General features: G+C 42.6%; 3 protein-coding genes and 1 long non-coding RNA gene across 7 annotated transcripts; 2 read left to right on the plus strand and 2 right to left on the minus strand.

Annotated features, from left to right (window-relative positions):
• Positions 1-577: 577 nt before the first annotated feature.
• Positions 578-3,172, minus strand: LOC147153943 (uncharacterized). Its single transcript, XR_015088630.1, has 2 exons — positions 3,010-3,172; positions 578-1,912 (listed from the first exon to the last, which is right to left on the minus strand). It is a non-coding gene; the product is annotated as an uncharacterized LOC147153943 (long non-coding RNA).
• A 792-nt stretch (positions 3,173-3,964) lies between these two features.
• nfe2 (nuclear factor, erythroid 2) lies at positions 3,965-9,115 on the plus strand. Of its 4 annotated transcripts, none has more exons than XM_086038195.1 (4): positions 3,965-4,138; positions 5,073-5,231; positions 5,313-5,444; positions 7,305-9,115. In XM_086038195.1, exons 2-4 carry the CDS (start codon positions 5,184-5,186, stop codon positions 8,535-8,537), a joined length of 1,413 nt encoding a protein of 470 aa, XP_085894321.1. In that variant the 5' UTR covers positions 3,965-4,138; positions 5,073-5,183; the 3' UTR covers positions 8,538-9,115. The 4 variants fall into 4 exon arrangements, with proteins under 4 accessions (XP_085894321.1, XP_085894339.1, XP_085894312.1 ...); XM_086038213.1 differs by having other exon boundaries at positions 5,121-5,231; XM_086038186.1 differs by having other exon boundaries at positions 5,106-5,231; positions 7,305-9,114.
• A 483-nt stretch (positions 9,116-9,598) lies between these two features.
• LOC147153945 (heterogeneous nuclear ribonucleoprotein A1-like) lies at positions 9,599-12,402 on the minus strand. The gene is made up of 11 exons (XM_086038226.1): positions 12,236-12,402; positions 11,620-11,736; positions 11,397-11,543; positions 11,097-11,307; positions 10,929-11,018; positions 10,773-10,850; positions 10,655-10,702; positions 10,442-10,567; positions 10,250-10,372; positions 10,110-10,175; positions 9,599-9,937 (listed from the first exon to the last, which is right to left on the minus strand). The coding sequence occupies exons 1-10, from the start codon at positions 12,248-12,250 to the stop codon at positions 10,123-10,125; spliced, it is 1,008 nt and encodes a 335-aa protein (XP_085894352.1). The 5' UTR covers positions 12,251-12,402; the 3' UTR covers positions 9,599-9,937; positions 10,110-10,122.
• A 343-nt stretch (positions 12,403-12,745) lies between these two features.
• Positions 12,746-17,642, plus strand: cbx5 (chromobox homolog 5 (HP1 alpha homolog, Drosophila)). The gene is made up of 5 exons (XM_086038240.1): positions 12,746-13,057; positions 13,630-13,802; positions 15,041-15,266; positions 15,391-15,491; positions 16,984-17,642. Exons 2-5 carry the CDS (start codon positions 13,672-13,674, stop codon positions 17,123-17,125), a joined length of 600 nt encoding a protein of 199 aa, XP_085894366.1. The 5' UTR covers positions 12,746-13,057; positions 13,630-13,671; the 3' UTR covers positions 17,126-17,642.
• Positions 17,643-18,765: the final 1,123 nt, after the last annotated feature.

The following is an 18,765-nucleotide window of genomic DNA, read 5'->3' on the forward strand; positions in this document are numbered from 1 at the left end:
GTGGATTTAAAAAATATATATATCAGATTTAAGGTGATTGCACAATGGTGTGTGATCTTGCATACACTACATCTTTAAAACAATCACATGGTCCTGCAAGTATTTTGTGATTATTTAAACAGTTATGCTTGTTGTGGAAGAATATTAAATATAGAATGAAGTTAGCCTCTCTCTCATCACCTTAAGCCAACACAACCACAACAGTTGGTTAGTTCCCTTCCTTCGAGTCAAGTGTTCATTTTATCAGCATTCAGCAGAACTTCCGGTATGCAACATCCTCCTTTCCCTGCCTTCCCTCTTCATCTCTGCACACAATTATTCCACATGCATTATACTTATTCTATGACTGACACAAATACCTAATATGCAATTTGCAACGTATTTATTCTTTTTCCCATTAGTAATTCAACCCAGTCAAGTTGAGTCAAATTTTGCAGTGATCACATTTTTAATGATGTTGTCTTTATACACCAACAACATGTCTTAGAAATGAAATAAAATGAAATGTGATGATCGCAACTTATAGCTTTAAGTCAAGAGGTTTGCACTTTGCAGATATCAAAAAGGGAAAAGCAGCTGTCTTGGCCATTGGCATTTATAGTAGTTTCAAACAACATGCAGCATGCTTATCGACAACTTGATGCTTTCCTCTGGGAAGAAAACGTACACATCCCAGAAGTCAAGAATATTCTGCAAGGAAAAGGTCAATGTACCATTATAAGCTCTACAATCTAGATGCAAAGAAATGGTAACATTCAAGAATAGGAAAGCAAGAATCGACTTTAACAGAGAAAAAAAAATGTCGATACTTGAGATGAAACCAAGGTCAATTTGTATCAGAATAATGGCAAGTGAAAAGTATGGAGACAGTTCATGATCCAAAGCATACCACATCATCTGTCAAATATGGCAGCATGGGCATAATGTGGCTTCTAAGGTGACAATGTGACAAAACAAAGCAAGGTGTGTCAAGGGCTTTATTATTATTATTATTATTATTATTACCGGTATTATTGTTATTAGTATTATCATTATTATTATTATTATTAGCGGATTAGATAATGCATTGCAGCTTGATATCAAGGTATCATGCGTATTTACAATGATGTCCGTTGATCTACTTTGCAAAAAATCTAATTAATTCCCCAAGCGTAAATGGCATTTTTGGGCGGGAGACTTTTAAATCAAACCTGAAAGTCTAAACTCAAATAGCATATTGCCCGTTTTATTTCAGTTCCATTGGGTATAAGCACTCAAAAACATAACAATTGTGTTACTGTATTTGTAGATAAGATCAACCAACTATAAGAAAATAATTACGAAATCGAAAAGTTTGCAAGCCATTATCTTGATCGAAACACATTGAAATCGATGCAGGCTATCTTGTGACATTTGGCGAACTGTCTACGAAGGTTCCTCATTTGCTGCCACTGGAGTTGTGATGTGTGAAAACCACGCGTGACAGATATTCTCTGAAACAAAACAGAAAAAGCTACAGTAAACGTTGCATGTTGTTCATCAGCAAATTTGTACTGCAGTCAATTATTTTCAATCAACATAAGAGACATGCACTCTTTGTTCTCAGAATCAGATCAAATGTTAAAGAGGAAAAAACAAGCTGACAGACAAACGGGAAATCAGATGCAAAAAAATAATAATAATTGAAGCAAACAAACAAAAAGTCGGAGTGTGGGCGTTGACCTGCATGGAAATGTGTCGGTATCCAAAAGCGCTGAGTGAGGTCACAGTAATCATAAGGTTGTGTCGGCGGCTTGTGGTGTTGGTGGTTGAGTCAGGGGCTTGGTGCGAGGAAAGCTGGGAAGTACTTGCTGGAAGGACTTGGGAAGTCCCTTCCTTGATTCCTGGTAGATGTTCACCTTTCTTGACTCTGTCAGCCGCCTACATCGTAAAGCTTTGAACAAGTTTAAAAAAGCACAACAGTTATGTCTTCACTTTATTTCAGAGGACGAATATGCCACTTTCCTTGTGTGATTAGTAGTAGTAGTAGTAGTTGTATTTTATTTTTTTTATATTAGGCTTTGTGTTTTTTATATGTTGAAGCATTTATACACATTTACAGTTTGCTGTAATGTTATCAAGTACAATGTTTACTTTCTCTGTATTTGTCATAAAAGACCATGAGCGAGCAAACAAGAAAGTCTGAGAAAATAAGAAACAGATTTCATCTGTACTTGAATATTAAAGTACATCCATCCATCAATTCTCTTCCGGGTCGGAGGAGGGGGCAGCATCTTAAGCAGGGAAACCCAGACCTCCTTCTCCCTAGCCACTTCGTACAGCTCTTCGTGGAGCCCTGAACCCTAACCCTCCCGAAGTGTTCCCAAGCTAGCTGGACAGACGTTTCTCCAGCATGTTCTAGGATTTGCCCGGAACATCTCACCAGGGAGGCGTCCAGGAAGCATCCTAACAAGATGCCCGAGCCGCCTCATCTGGCTTCTCTCGATGCGCAAGAACAGCGGTTCAGCTCACTTGAACTCTCAGAGAGAGCTAGCCCGGGCACTCTGCAGAGGAATCGCATTTCAGCCATTTGTAACCAGGATCTTGTTCTTTGGGTCATGACTTTGAAAGTACATATTCTAGCATTTCTTGTTTTAAAATATCCTTGGATTTGCTGTTACCGCATACAGGCTGTGGTCACAAAAGTATGCGGTGAAATAAAAATCAACCAACCGAGATAATGTGGTTGCACAAGTGTACATAACCTCTTATAACTGTGTTCATAATTAATCATTCACATTCAAACTCGTGTTAAATGGTCGTCAGCAGACAACTGCCACCATTTTGAGTGCCTCTGATGAAGCCAAATGCTGGTCTAGTAGACTTTTCTGTACATTTTTGTGCTTTCTATTGCAGAATCCTTCATATTTTTTTACTGCCTGTGACAGATGGTGTCTCTTTTTGTCAATTGAGTTGCGCAGATTATAGATCACATTAACGGTGAGAAAAATGAAAAATGAAATGGTTTGTCTCGGGTCTTTTTATACTCACAAAATGACACGTGAACGGGGGTGTGTAGACTTTTTATATCCACTCTTTGTAACACATCCTCTCTTTTCGGGAGGGCTTGTCCTCCTTCTGTTTGAGCTGGAGCCCATCCCTGCTGACTTTGACGAGAAGCGGGGGTGTACACGCCGGACTTGGCAGGGCTCATATTGGCAAACAACAGTTGAACCATTGAGAATTTTCAGTGAACCTAACATGCCCGGAGTACCTGGAGAAAACTTTGCAAGCATGCTGAGACCTTGCAAACTCCACACAGGAGGTTTGAACGCAGAACCTCTAAATTGCAGGGCAGATGTTTTGACCTCTACTCCGCTAGTCATGTCCATCGTAATCACATGTGAGCGCTGTTACAGTGCAGTTCTGCTGAATGCCACAGACGCTGTGAGAGAGCACTGTGGCTCATGAGGTGATGAGGGGAAATTATTGTTTTGTTTTTGCTGACGGATTGGAATGGTTGCTCTGTAAGACACGCTGTCCCCCATTTTCTCCCTTCTCCTCACTCTCATTCGCCCTCCTTGATGCTTGCTTGCTCTGCCAGCTTGAGGAACAATGCGGCCATTCTTACCTGTCTCAGGGTGTACATTCCATTTGTACTCAACTCAGTCTCAATCCCACCCCTGCTCAAAGAAGTCTTCTTCTGACTCCAGGTGTTCCACCCCACACAACTCCTACCTTCCGTTTGGTAGGACTCGAAAGGACATATCTCTTCAGTCGCATTTGTTTTTGTCGTAGTTTTGTTGTCATCATATCAGCCGGAGTCTTATTGCTCACATATTTGGGAAGGATTTGCAAAGCTCTCTTGAGTGCAGACTGAGTGACTGAATCATTGACATGGTCCGTGCCAGACTGTTGGTTTGTGGTTTGTCATGTGGGCAAAGGGGAAATTTGGAGGTTGGGGTGCAAGCGTGCTATTAAGGATGCAAGACGTGCTTTAGGCGAACATTGCCTTTGAGTGCTCAGAGCCATCCCACTTATGCTCGTGGCACGGTGTTGTCGTCGAGCAAAGACAGACGGACAGTTTGGATAGGAAGTACCGCCACGAGGAGTTCGAGTTGGTGCTGATCCTCTGACATGTTCACCAGCTGAAGACATCCATGAACGCAATGTTGCTCAGGTATGTAGATTCACACATTTGACACACTTTCTGTTGAACAGTCACAATAAATGTGACATAGTGCCTGATGTGAGATGGCCAGACCTTTTGCGTACACAATTCATGGTCATTTGTATTGATTGCCGTTTTTACACAAATGATTAGAGCCACCAAGTAATTTCAATGCGACCCTGATTCCTTTTGTATTTGTTTCAGCATAACTTTCAGGGACTTTGTGGAAGCTGTTTTGCAATATGCAGCATTATCATTATTTATCATAAAGGAATGCTAATTGCATCATTTTAAAACACAATTTTGCTCACTTTCTTATTCAACCAGTCATGTGGTCTATGAAATATTCAAAGTTCATTCCATGAAGCTTTCCCAGTTTCATATTTTGTACAAATAGGAAAGCCCAAACAATTCAGCCGTTAAAGCATCAACAAATTTGAAACCTAAATATTGACAGCAAATGACCAACGACGGCAACTGATCATCAAATATAACTGTACTAACAACATGCAATTGAATAGGTGAGCGTGTCATTTCAATGCTACAGTTTTGGCAACGTGGTGGTCTATTACTAAATGTTTTAATCAAACGTACAGTAGACATAGATAGTATTATCTGGCAAGGCTCTGCAAAGTTGCAAAGCAACTACCAAAAATCTCCACATATTGAACATTCAGATGATAGTGTATAAGAGCGCCAGTGTTCCAAGAAACGTACACACTCTCCCATCAGACCTCCGCCAGTCTTGCAGAATACACTGTTTCCCTGCAGATTGCCTTATCACTGGTTGGCACAGCTGATGGGCGGAGTCAACTGTTCGGGAACCTTAATGTGTTCCAAAAAGCCTTCACAGAAATGAAACGGACAGAAATTAGCGTGCCTTGTCCCCAGAGAGTAAAATAAAGAGTACAAGTGTGATGACATGGCACTGCTGACTTTTCAGGTTTTTGACTCTATCCATGTCCTAACGCTGTAGTATGCATCGAGGCAGATTACTTGATGATCACTGGAAATGTAATGAGAGCTGAACTACTGCAACAAGAGCGCGTCCTAAATGTGTTCAACAGCCAACTACGTGTTCCCACCAAGCAGAACCTGTGAGGTAGGTTTGTCAGCGACTTTGGCTTGACAGCTTTGGCTTGCACCGTCCCGCATCATGCAATGATTTCCCATCTGTTTCAAGGTATTAGCCTGCCCCTCGAGCAGGGTGTGTGGGGGAGTCCCTGCTCATTTCCTCAGCGCTCGACCTCATGGAGCGCAACACTCAGACATGGACGCAGCTTGGCAGGAACTGATGGCCATAACAGAGCTGCAGGTATCTGCAGTAGCATTTTCACAGCCACGTTTATTTGTTGAATGTAGCTTTTGCTGGCGCATAATGCTTCCAGGTGAAAGTACATTTATTGGAAATCTGGCAGTTCTTTGGGTGTTGATTGAGAAAAGAAATATTTCAAAAAATGATTCAACCTTATCTGAGGTGTATTTTTGTATTTTCAAAGGAAACGACTTTCATCCCTTTTGCTGTCATTCTGTTATCCCACTTCATAGTCAGTCTTCATTCTTACTAGGAAAATACATTGTTTTCTTATGGATAGGATACTACACTACTCTCAAAAAGTTTTAGATATTCCGTTTTGTGTGAAGTTTCAGGATGAACCCAAAATGCACTGTAACCTTGACAGGGGAATCTATAATTTAAACTTTTCACGGTTGTGGTCCTTTTTGCCGAACTTGTTGTTGTCCAACAAGAAGCTGATCCACAAAATTCACAAGTGTTTGAGTCATCATTCGACATTTCCGAGGATGTCCACTTCTATGCCTTTCTGTGACTCTACCAGTCTCTCTGTTGCAAACAGCTGTCGACACACTGAGACCCTCTAAGCTCAGTGGATACTCCCCTTTGAGAGCAGATTAATCGTTAGGTGTCATATTTGTCTCACGATGTGAACAGAATGACGAAGATGACAGCTCGTAAATCAATTCTAATTGAAGCAGGAAAAGTATTGCACCATTCATTGGTCATTCCTGCTTTGAATTTGTCTCCTTGTTAGAAAACAGCAAATTGTGCAAAACCTAACAAAACACTGTTTTCAAAAACTTAGAGGTCAAAAAAAGTTTCCTGATAAGATTGTAGCCACCGCGGCACATTTTAGGACCATTTTCAAATTGTACGCAGGAGCCGAATATCCCAAATGTGAGACAAATACTTGATATGTGAGCAGCTCTCCAATGCAGTGGGGCACAAATGAGCAATTAAGGTGGAGCCATGGTATAAATCATTTTCAAAACACATTTTTCGGACACAATTTGATTGGGTTTGGAAACTATGCTTTCCGACAACTATGCAGAACACTCAGCTGTGCTCTCTCTCACACACGGTAAACAGCATTCGCTGCATGCATCACATATTTGAGGTTTCTCTGTTTTTCACTTCAGTATGGCCACCAAAAAAGTGAAAGGTACGAGTGATTGTGCCATTAAAAAGCCGATGGGCACAGTCGGTGGGCTACTGAAACATCAGTTTGGGGAATGGCTGTCTTGCTCAAGGACACCACAGCTTTGTGTCTGGTGGATGTTGGACGAGGATGGTCTTGAAGTTGGTTCCCCACAGTGGCAGGCAACGATTTGAATTACTAATCAGCCACGGTTGCCATTCTTCACAAGCGATTAATTGATTTCACATGGGAGGATCTGGGATATGAGTGGTTTGAGTTACGGGCAGAGTCGCAGAAGTAATGATGCTCATAAGTCAAGGCACCACTTTGTACTTTTATTATAGTTATGCTTAAGGGTTAAAGGTGATAAGGAAAATGGTTTATATTACATTACAAAAATATTTTGAGGATTTTGGGGTGGCTCACCACCGTGCATCCCAATAGAATAGATCCCACCCCATCTCTGAGCAACAGCTGAATTCTGAAACCTCCACATTCAGAACCAAGAGCAAACTGAAGCAGGCACATTGGTTCACAAATCAGACCCATATGGAGCAGAAAGTGAAGCAAACGATTTTTGCATATTAAACGGAATTATCTTTATTCACCATTACGCATTAGCAAAACAGTGCAACTATTTCAGTAGCTGTAATGGTTCTGTATGTCTCAGAGAGAGAGCGAGAGAATCAGAAATTCACAAAACCCTCATTATTGTTATATGACTGTTATTGTTGTTGCAGGGCTTAGAGACATCTGGTGAAAGCTCCTATGAAGCAACACAATATCAAAGCATTGAGCCAGTGACTTCCATGGGCGCCTACTGCCACCCTGAGCCTGCTCCGTTTGAGGGGGGCACGACCGATGCATATGATGGAGGTTACTCTGAAGAAGCTGTAGGCTGTCACCGCCGAGGCACCCACGCAGTGTCCCTCTATGAGCAGTCGGGAGCACAACTGGACCAGAGAATGGTGTCCATCTCATCACAAGCCCACCACTCGCTAGCGGTTCTCACGGAACAGATGAGCTCATCGGGTGGCAGTCAAGGCGACAGAAAGCCCAACAGCAGTCGTTCTCGGGCTACGGGGCCTCACATGATGTGGACGGCGCACGGCCAAAGTTCATTTGCTCATTCTGCAGATGATCTCGAGTCAGACTCTGGCCTCTCGCTTGGCTCCAGTCCACCTTTGGCCTCACCGGAAAACTCTGCCGCCGGTGTACCGGGTTACAGGAGCGTGGACGTGTCGACTGCATACAGTGATGGGGAACCAGAAGGCATGGCCGAACACGGCAGGAGAGCGCATAACTACCCGACAGATTACCAGAGCCAGTCCGACTCTTATCTGCAGACTGGAGCACAACCATCGTATTTCGCAAGCCAACACCACTTGAGCCATTCACAGTTCAACACACTGAATCTACGAGCAGCCAAACATCAGACTTTGGGTGAACTTTACAGCTCACAGTTCTCCAGCAGAGGGAGCTGGCAACACGTCGTACATTCAAAACCTCAAGGAAGCGTCCCGACACCAGCGAGCAGGGATGAGAGGCGGGCTATGGCACTGGAAATCCCCTTCCCCATGGAAAAGATCATCAATCTGCCAGTGGATGACTTCAACGAGCTCCTAACGCAGTACACCCTGACGGATGCCCAACTGGCGCTGATCAAGGACATCAGGCGCAGGGGCAAGAACAAGGTGGCAGCTCAAAACTGCCGCAAGCGCAAACTGGACAGCATCATTCATCTTGAAAGGGAGCTGGGTCAGCTGCAAGCTCAGAAAGACAGCCTGGTACAGCAGAGATTAGAATTCCAGCGCAGTTTGACATACATCAAGTGCCACCTCACTGAACTCTACGCCGAGGTGTTCTCTCACCTGAGAGATGAAACTGGACAACCCTATTCGATAGATGAGTACTACTTGCAACAGATGGCAGATGGTGAGACATATTTAGTGCCTCACAACAAAGAATGCTGAAATGTGGCAGCCAATTTGTATGGAAATGATTGTTCATGTCGGGTTGCCACCTATGGAGCTGTACCATTCAAAACATTGTATTGTACATTTCATGTTCAACAAGTAAAAACACCACTTTATGAAAATAAAATTTATTTTAAAAAAATAAATAAAAACTTTGGTCTCTTAAAAAAATAAAGTTCAAAAATAATTCTGCACCAGTCATTCTCCAGAACCCTGCAAGAAAAACACCAAGTCAGAGCATCAACTTTTGCTTATGAAGGGATTTTAAAAATCTGATTAAGGCCACTTAAATTCACAACAATTGGTGCAGGACCAATTTTCACATTGAAAAACAATTATATAGGCATACATGGATCTTGAATTTTTTTTTAACTCAAAACAATGTACAATTTGGTGCAAATACAAATAAAAACGGTTCTGGCTTCTGTGCATTACTTGCTGTACCTGATTTATCCATTGCCGGCTATGTGCAGTTGGTCCGCCGAGCACAAACTTGTCTGATACCTGAAATTAGAAATAGAAAGTCAAAATCCTCAACATTCACTTAAATTGATTCCCAGCATGCAAATATGATTAGGATGCCCATTTACCAACATTTTTGTGAAAAGACTTTAATCATTACTGTGCCACATCTGACTACCACAGCTACATGACAAAGCAAGTTGTACTATCAGGAGTTGAGAAGTCTGGTCTTACCTACAGGCAGCATTTTAGCCTTTGGTAGCTGCTGCCTTGCTAGCCTCAGGCTTCTGTTCTCACTCTCCCCTGCTTCAATGATCCTGGCGATGATTGCTACTTCTCTCCCTCAGCTGGCTTCCATGGCTAGCCTCAAAGACTGCATGTAAGCTAGCATCCCCCAGATGATCTGTGTTGCACTCTTGGGTGGCATTTTGTACATACTGCGTCCAACCCTTTTTGCATGGCACCTCTCATCCCTCAACCAGTCGAGGCCTACTGCATGGAGCTCAGTCATTCGGGTCTGCTCAAACCACACAGATGTATGCAGCAATTCTTACACCATCCCTCCGCCCAAAACCACTAAAGAAGGCTAACAAGAGTTTGTAAAAAGACTGAAAGGTTGTTTATTTCAGCTCAACTTTGATGCAGTTACAAATAAAACCAGAGATTAAGGACAAAATATCTACATAAAACCCTCATTGGAATGCTTTCTTTCCAGAAACAGATAAAAAAAATAAATCAAAAGACAAAAACGCTTAATTGGAGACCCTCCAAGTTTTTTTTGTTTGTTTTTTTTTTAAATCTAGTATACATCTCTTGCAGCAGCAGTAATCTGCCACGATTGGCTGAGCAGATTTAGGAGGTACACCTGCAGCTGCCCTGTCACTTCCTCTCCTTGCTCTCCTCTTGCTGTCACTTCCTCTCCTAAGTACTCAGCCCTGTTGAACAATACGGAACAACATTGTTAACTGTGCACTGACTTCATATGACCTGAGATCCAGTGATGTTTTTTTTTTTGGTTCGTTTCTTTAATGAGTATGAGCACTGAAAAACGAATCCCTGTGACTACAAAGACTGGAAAGTCAAGAGGCCTCAGTATCAAATACTCACCAATTGTGTCACTTCAAAACCGTCCTTGACGTCCATACCCACTGTTTGAGCTTCCTCCATAGCCACCTTTAAAACACAATGACCACGCATTCAGTTCCTATACATGACAAATAATGGATACATTGCACCTACCTACTTACCATAGTTTCTGCCACCACCGCCGCCACCGCCAAAGTTGTTCTTCATTGGGCCGAAGTTCGAGGACTGGGAATCGTAGTGACCCATGTTGTAGTTGCCACCTCCACCTCCTCCTCCACAGTGGCCTGCAATACACATTACATTAGAATTTCACAGTCCAAATGTATTGAGGTTCCACAAGAAAGAGTACTTACCGTAACCGTTGCTGTCGTAGTTATTTCCACCATAGCCTCCGCCGCCGCCTCCTCCCTGGTTGTAGCCCTGGTTATAACCGCGGCTCCCTCCATTGTTATATCCACCCCCAGGGCCACCGCCATAGCCTAAAAAGTTAAAACAAGTTGTCTTTTTAGTACAGTCGAAAGCTGTGTGGGTTAGGGTTAGTCTAAAATCAACAACTACACGCTTACCACCATCATTGCCGTTGTAATGGTTGTCTCCATATCTACCCCTGCTGCCTGGAAGGAGAGCAACAGGTTAACAAAAAGGACTCCACACAACATTCGCTGTGGTGCACACGGTGCTCACCCTGGTTATAACCTCTGTCATAGTCATAGGGTCTTCCACCGCCACCGCCACCACCACCACTCCGTCCACCTGAGAATCCTGTTGAAGTATTGCCCATAGGTTAGTTAGCAAGGCACACCACACCTAGATGATGCATGTTGTAGAAGCTGTGGGTACCTCCTCGCATTCCAGAAGACTGCATATCCTGCCGTGGGAGGGCCTTTCTGACTTCGCAGTTATGGGAGTTAATAGTGTGATATTTCTGAACTGCACAGACAAAAAACAAACAGGATTAGTGTGCATCCATTTTCATAGTCATTATCAGCTGCAGAAAACTGCACTTACTGACGATCCTGTCGACTGCATCGTGGTCATCAAAAGTCACAAAAGCAAAGCCTCTCTTCTTTCCGGTATTACGATCATTCATAATTTCAATTACTTCAATCTTGCCAAACTGATGGAAATAGTCACGCATGTGTTGTTCCTCAGTGTCCTCCTTAATACCCCCAACAAATATTTTCTTCACCGTTACATGAGCACCCGGTCGGTTTGAATCCTGCAATAGGAGACATCAATCAACCCAAATCCTCACCCCATCCACCCACCACACCAAAACCACAAACAATGTTACACTACAGTTTTTACCTCTCTGGAGACAGCACGCTTAGGTTCAACCACTCTTCCATCCACCTTATGTGGACGGGCAGACATAGCAGCATCAACCTCCTGCACGGATGAGTAGGTGACAAAGCCAAAACCCCTGGATCTCCTATTATTGGAATCTCTCATGACCTGCACGGAAAAAGAGATAGTTTAAAATACACCCTCGTGAAACCACGCACAAATTCATTACAATTCATTTACCTACCACACAATCGGTAAGACTACCCCATTGTTCGAAATGGGCCCGCAAGCTTTCGTCTGTGGTCTCGAAGCTCAATCCTCCGATGAACAGCTTGCGAAGCTGCTCTGGTTCACGAGGAATCTACACAATAGAGACACTAAGGCATTAGCGTCTACGTATTGCATGGCCACGGCGTTCTGCAAGATGCGTCCTGAGGGTAACATTGAGCCCCTGCGCGGTTTGATTTGAGCGAATAAAAACAGCAAGACGGAATAAACGGCGAAGGCTCCGCGTCGCAGTCTGGCGCTAGGTGGGGGAGGGCGACATCGCCGCCATTACGAAGGCAAGGTAGCATTAAGCAAATGTATCCATGACGAATCGTTACTGCCAACACATTTACCAGTGCAACTGCAGTGCTTGTAGTTAGTTAGGACACGGCAGAAACAATTGGTCAACATCGTCAATTACAGCCATTTCGAAATCGAAAGAACAATAGCCCACGCGGATCGGGCTCTTATAAAATGGCGGCGCTGCAGTTCGTGTCACGTACTTAAAATGAGTAAACACGCATAAAAAAATACGGATTGACAACAGATCTATTTTTAGCCTTCTGTGTGATATCAAAGAACGAGGTACTCACATCACACTTAGACATCTTGCTTGCAGAATAATTTGGACGACACGCTTGAATTTCACTGAAGAAGGTGAACTGCGTCAGGCAAGCAAAGACTGCCTCTCAACAGTACAATAAATAGTAACAGAGCCACCTCTTTGACTCCGCGATTGGTCTGTGGTTCCCGCTGCGGACTGCGTCACTCAAACAAGAGTTTTAATTGGACAAAACTCTGTCAATCATCAATAACCTCTAATCACAAAGGAGGTAGGCGTGGGCGCTTTTCCCATACGACCCAAATATGCTTCTCCTCAAGTACATTCACAATCAGTTTTGTAAAATGTATCATTTTAATCACAAACCACGCCAGTGAAAATATCTACACTTTTTTTTGTCCAATCGACTGAGTCAAATGTATTTCATTTGCGATGCATTGAACGTCACTCATTTCATTTGAGACATTTGGGTTGGGGTGGGGATAGGCTCACAGTTGTTGGGAATCTAACATTATCACTGTAATATGTAATGTGCGTGTTTTCCCCTTTATTTTAAATGATCATCAATCATCAGGTTTCGACTGACATTAACAACAAATGGGGGTGCAAAACGCTTGCAATCGGTGTGAAGGGGTGAGGACCGGAGCTGCCGGCGAATTTGGGTCACAAGCTGACTGATGGGCGGAGACGTTCATTGTGAGCTTTAAGGCGCGCTTTTTACGCACTGGGGCAAGCAAGCGAGTGAGTGCACGGTAGCTTTCTGTGGTCTCGGCTACATGCTAAGTTAACCTCCGGAAGCAAGCCTTCACGTTGCAATCAATCGGTCCAAACGGACGCTCGTCGCGTTCACAAGGTAAGCAAACGCGTCAGCATCGCAGCGGCGTGCAACTATCGCAAGGTTTCTCTGGCGCTTCGTTTGTTAGCTAAGCGCTAGCGAGCAGGCTACCTGGGTTAGCACGTTTGCCTTGTTGAGCCCATTGATTAGCTAGCTAGCTTGGATTAGCTTGGTAGCATTTTTATTATACGTCTTGGTGACGCCAATGCAGGCTATTGCTACTTTTGCTTCCGGTAATAAACAAAGTAATGTCGTTTTACCCAATGTTCGGATTGTTGTATTACTCAGATAAAACAAATGCACGTAATAGTTGTTGTCTCCGCAATGCTACACCAGAGTTGGCCTTTTTTCCCCCCCAACTTGGTGGTGTTTGTAAGTCATGTTTTTTTTTCTTTGCTTCTCACCTGGTTTATTTGGATACTAATTGTTGTTTCCACAGTCTTGCATATTATTGTTTGCTGCTTTAACCAGTGAATTTTCTAGCTGTGGGAGTAAGAAAGTCTTGTTCTCTTGTGGGAAACACAACAGCACGGGGGCCTTTTTTGTTTGGAAGCCACTCGCGGTGTTTCAAATTGAATTTTCATTTTCAGGAAGTGAACGTCGTCTAAAGATCTCTGCTAACCACCTTTGCAATGGGCAAAAAGTCTCGCGAAGACGACTCCTCATCATCGGATGAAGAAGAGTATGTCGTGGAGAAGGTGCTGGACCGGAGGGTGACGAAAGGAAGGGTCGAGTTCTTTCTCAAGTGGAAAGGATATTCAGAGTAAGTTTTGTTGCCACATCCGCACAAACAGACAGACACACACACACACCCACCCACCCACACACACACACACACACACACACACACACACGAACAACGGGACTGGGTTAAGGGGGCAATGTATGAGGAAAGAACCAGTTTAGGGCTGCAACCAGCGGTTACTACTGTCGACTAATTAATGAATCTGATTTTTAAAAATGTTTAAATTTCAATCCCTTTATTAAAAAAAAGACACCATTTCAAACATGAATTGATGGCTGGTGTGTTCCGTAAAACAAAAATAATTAGTCTGCTTTCGTAGGGGACTACAGAAATCTCAGAATATTTACTGCTCAGGCTAAAATTCCAAGGATATGGACAATTAAATCAAACAAGGTCGCGAATCGAGTAACCAATTCTCCAAATAACTATCAAATTTGTAGTTGATTAATTGTTACATCTCTAATCCTGTTTATGATGCGCTTATGGTTAGCCTAGTTATGTGCAAGTCGAGGATGAAGCTAACAAGTGTCCTTTTTTTGGAGCCCAGATGCTTGAATTACAACAATTTTTTTTGGGTGCTTACACCATTAATGAATTAGCACAAACTAGGGCATACAAAATAGCTTTCTATATGTTGTATCATTTTAAAAAATGCTTTCCTATATATTTGGGCCAATAAAGCAATAACTCCTTCATACCATACCGTTGTGTCAATTAAAGGCCCTGAGACATTTCTGCATGAAGTTTTTTTTTTTTTTTTCTCCCCGCCAGAACTATAAACCCATATCACACTAAGTGGCGAAGACTTGAGTGTTTGCGAACATAATGAATGTTGATTTATCATCAGAGTTCATTCAAGGCCGTAAACGGTCGTAAAGACGTTCACCTTGCAAGCCTTTGCCGCGCAGTGTGGTATGTGTTTCAGGGTTCCCTGGACCCCCAAAAGCTTGAAAACCTCTGTAGTACTTGTTGTTGTTGTTGTTGTTGTTGTGGTTGTGGGAGACATGGGTCGTTTCGTTCGATCCCTGGCCATTGTGACCATGGCAAAGTGTCCTTGAGCAAGATGCTGAACCCCCAGTTGCTTTTGCTGCTGTGTCATCAGTAGGTAAATGAGGTAACAGTGTGAAGCGCTTTGAGAACCAAACGTAGAAAAGGGCTATGCAAGGGACAGCCCCTTTACCAGCCCGTTGTTGTTTTGTTTTTTGCTTTGTTTTGTTTTTTGCCCCTGACTCACCCTGTTGTGATTTTGTTCTCAGCAAGCACAACACATGGGAACCAGAGAAGAACCTGGACTGCCCAGAGCTCATTTCTGAGTTTATGAAGACTTACAAAAAAAGTGGGAGCTCTACTCCAAGTAGTGCAGCCAGCAAGCCCAGCACAGCCCCCTCAGGACGTGCGAAAGACTCCGGTAGCTCAAAGAAAAGGAGCTCGGACGACGACGACGATGACGAAGGTGCAAGCAAAACTAAAAAGAAAAAGGAGGTAATAACGGCATCATCACAATTGTGACATTCGGCTCCGGTTCTGATTGCAAGTTTCTATTTAACTAGCTGTATTGTCACAAAAAAATGTCCATATTAAGTGTTTGTATTGCTTTATCTTTTAGGATGAAATTCTAGTGGCCCGTGGCTTTGAAAAGGGCCTTGAACCAGAGAAAATCATTGGAGCAACAGACTCGTGTGGTGATTTGATGTTCCTAATGAAGTGGTAAGTGTTAGTTTAGCATGCTCATCTCAGTACGTTTTTTTAGTCCATATTATCCACCCGCTTGCTCTGTTTAAACATGTTATGCCTTCATACTGTAAAAAGACATATCTAGCTATATTAATTGCTTGTGTTTTATTTTATAGTTTCATTTTGCCTCTGTATGCTAGCATTTTCAAACATTTGGTAAACTTTAGCAGTGGCGTGTTGTTTTGAACATTGCTGCCTTGGCCAATTATGGGTTACTAAGGCTGTCACAAGTGAAACGATTTATTCCATTGATTGCTCGAGTAATCTCTTGCACCCCACACTGCCCTTTTTAAAATGTTTGACAAAGATAAGCACGCATCTACAAGTAACTTTACGTTTGCCATAGTTGGTGTTACGATTTATTATTATTATTATTATTAACAACACCATTCTCGCTTAAAAGTAAACATTTTCATATCAGCCATTGTTTGCAGTTGTGCTCTCTCTTGCTCACAGCTGTTTAGTCTGCACCCATGGCCTGCTGTGGATGCGAGGCATGGGGAAAAAAAACTTATGGCTCACAAGCATGACATCAGGTGTTAGTTGTTTGTCTCAACCTTTATTATAAATCACAAACACGGCCACTGTGGGCCATAGCCTGTACAGCACTGTACATTCACAATCATCACTCTCACCACTCAGACATAGGCAGTAAGATATGCTAAGATAAATTAGCTGGAGAGGCTTTAACATCCATTGTACTGTGACCAAAATGTTTTTTCAGTGTTCATTGGCTTCAAAACACCAATTTAAAGCTGTGCTGCGGTTATTACTCCGAGCAGCCGTCGTCACGAGAGTCACGTTACCGCGTTCAAGTCTCCAAGCACCGCCTGTTCTGCGTTGCAGTAATACAAAAAAAACCCATATTTTTCCCAATTTACACTCTAAAGCGACAGCAAACTTTTGGGATCTTAATCTCTATTAATTTATATTGCCAGAAGACAGCATCCGCAGCTACAAATGTCCGTGCGGAAATGCCAACGTGGGCAAACATAGCTTCCGGGTATAACCAAAAAATAAACAGTTTTGAAGCATGCATTTTTGTTTCAGTCAATTTTTGTGGTCACCACAACGAAGTTGTTGTGTGTGTGTTTTTTCTTTTCCCTCCCAGTCCTACGGGTAATTCTTTGGTAAAGTTTGGTCAGGAGTAACCTATGCTAACGAGGGCTTCAAGGTTGAATGGAGGCCCCTTTCCCAAGCGCTTTTAGGATCTGGACAACCTCCTTCCAGGTCATCTTGCTCAGAAGAAAAAAAAAAAATAAAATGTGAAGCGGGCTCACATCTTATTAGTACACCGACAAAAGTTCCTTGTGAGCTTGAGCCTGTCCCAGACAAGTAGATGAGAGTTGGGCCACACCATGGACTGTTCAGCAGCCAGTTGCATCGCAAATAAAGACGCACTCCCGTTTTTGCTTTTCTCATGAATGAGACGTAATGAATTGTCAACTGGTTTTGTCTGCAACAGGAAAGATTCTGATGAGGCCGATCTTGTGCTGGCCAAGGACGCCAATCTCAAGTGCCCGCAGATTGTTATTGCCTTCTACGAGGAGCGCCTCACCTGGCACGAAGATGGCGACAAGAAGGAAAAGGACGCAGTCAGCGTGTGAGTTGCTCACCTCCACAGGAAAGGCAAACTTCACCTCGACACGGACAACCTTGAGTCAGACAGACATTTTTACCCCCCTAACCGCATCCCATACTCGACGTTCCATGTCCAACAAAGACACTAATACAGTGGACACAGACCGTCAGCCCTCTTTAGATCAATCTTTTTGTCAGCTGGTGTCCCTCCCACGCACACACAAGTCATTGCATCCTAATAAGAAGCTGCAGCATCTGTCACCTGCGCTTGTGGTCTGCCACCTTGTGGCCGGAAATGTCCAACTGCTTCATTTCTTGACTCTTGCCTTTGTTGATGGCAAGCCTGCAGTTTTCATTTTTGAAATATTCGTACTGAGATCATGTGACTTATAATGGGTGGATAATTAGTCGTTTTTACCAGAAGCTTGAGAATGTTGCCTGATCAGGTGGATCCTGGCTTCAAGGGAATCATTTGATGAGCAAATATTCTTCAGTGCTTCCTGTCATTTTATCTTTACAGATTAAAAAATGTTTTCAAAGATGGGTGACAATATTAAGTGGGTGTCATGTGTTCCAAAATAGTTTTTAGGGCCAAATATGTTTTTACTGAGCTTTATTTTACTTAGCAACAAAGCCTTCAATAGTTATGGTGTGACAGTCTTTTTACTTTTTTTTTTTTTTTTTTTTTTTTTTTTTTTTTTTTTTTTTTTTTTTTCCAAATATCATTGCAGACTTTTTTAAACAAAAAGTGAGTCGTTTCTTTGTGATGTTACAACAAAGTATGGAAACATACTTGAATAAATTGTTTCGATGTTGAATTTGCTGTTGGATATTTTTTTTAATCTCAATCATTCTTAAGATGCATTCAGCTGGAGGTTTTGGACTTTTCCAAATTCATAGTGCGATTGTGTGATAATGTGCCAAAAATGTCATAGTGATAGATAAATAATACATTTTATGGAACAGTCGACCAAAATGCAAAACAAACAAAGAAACCCAACTTCAGCACAATGATGCAGACGGTTTTACGAGAGGAAATGTATCACCAGCAGGTGTCACTGTAGGACAAAATAAAACATTCATTTTTCCCTGCACGGCTTTCTGGCTTAAATTGGACCCAAACAGCTACTATATAAATCACTGTCTTAGGTTTGAATGCTTTGTCAATATAGAATCACAAAGTGTCACAATAGCTGTCTATATAATATCAGTAGTACAGCGTGTGTATATGTGTGTGTGTGAATAATTTGAACCAGTGAGTACAGCCCGACCTACCTTAAATTCAAATTGGTGCTGTCTATTAGAATATAAATATGAATGTCCATGTCCAAGACTTACTTTTACTTTGTGCTTACATAAATAAACTGCAGCAACCTAAAACCCTTCAGTCTCTCAACAGCCCCCACGATTTTTCTGACTGCCCTTCTTTCATACTGAATCTTTTTCCCTCACACATGCATACAATGAGCTGCTCAACTACATCGAAAGTGATGGAATTTCCCAAGCAAAAAGCCTGTTATGCTGTAAGTATCATGCAAAGGTCAATAGTAAATTTGCAGCCCCAGGGACTATTAAGATGAGCACAGGGATGAAGCAGCAGGCTGTTTTATGGAGCTTGGAACGGAGCTGGCCAACCCTGGCTGGTAGGTTTGGTTGCAAAAACCAC

Source organism: Filicampus tigris, chromosome 1 (assembly GCF_054856515.1).
Source record: "Filicampus tigris isolate MCC_2025a chromosome 1, RoL_Ftig_1.0, whole genome shotgun sequence".
Classification (NCBI taxonomy): domain Eukaryota; kingdom Metazoa; phylum Chordata; class Actinopteri; order Syngnathiformes; family Syngnathidae; genus Filicampus; species Filicampus tigris.

What these genes read in the sequence shown, in the direction of transcription:
- nfe2 (XM_086038195.1), top strand. Translation starts at nt 5,184, where the DNA reads ATGTGTTCAACAGCCAACTACGTGTTCCCACCAAGCAGAACCTGTGAG. An exon ending in CACCAAGCAGAACCTGTGAG is followed by an intron (nt 5,232 to 5,312) that starts GTAGGTTTGTCA and finishes ATCTGTTTCAAG; the next exon opens with GTATTAGCCTGCCCCTCGAG. An exon ending in TGGCCATAACAGAGCTGCAG is followed by an intron (nt 5,445 to 7,304) that starts GTATCTGCAGTA and finishes TTGTTGTTGCAG; the next exon opens with GGCTTAGAGACATCTGGTGA.
- cbx5 (XM_086038240.1), top strand. Translation starts at nt 13,672, where the DNA reads ATGGGCAAAAAGTCTCGCGAAGACGACTCCTCATCATCGGATGAAGAA. An exon ending in AAACTAAAAAGAAAAAGGAG is followed by an intron (nt 15,267 to 15,390) that starts GTAATAACGGCA and finishes TTTATCTTTTAG; the next exon opens with GATGAAATTCTAGTGGCCCG. An exon ending in TTGATGTTCCTAATGAAGTG is followed by an intron (nt 15,492 to 16,983) that starts GTAAGTGTTAGT and finishes TGTCTGCAACAG; the next exon opens with GAAAGATTCTGATGAGGCCG.
- LOC147153945 (XM_086038226.1), bottom strand. An exon ending in GTAGTCTTACCGATTGTGTG is followed by an intron (nt 11,544 to 11,619) that starts GTAGGTAAATGA and finishes TTTTCCGTGCAG; the next exon opens with GTCATGAGAGATTCCAATAA. An exon ending in GTCTTCTGGAATGCGAGGAG is followed by an intron (nt 10,851 to 10,928) that starts GTACCCACAGCT and finishes ATACTTCAACAG; the next exon opens with GATTCTCAGGTGGACGGAGT.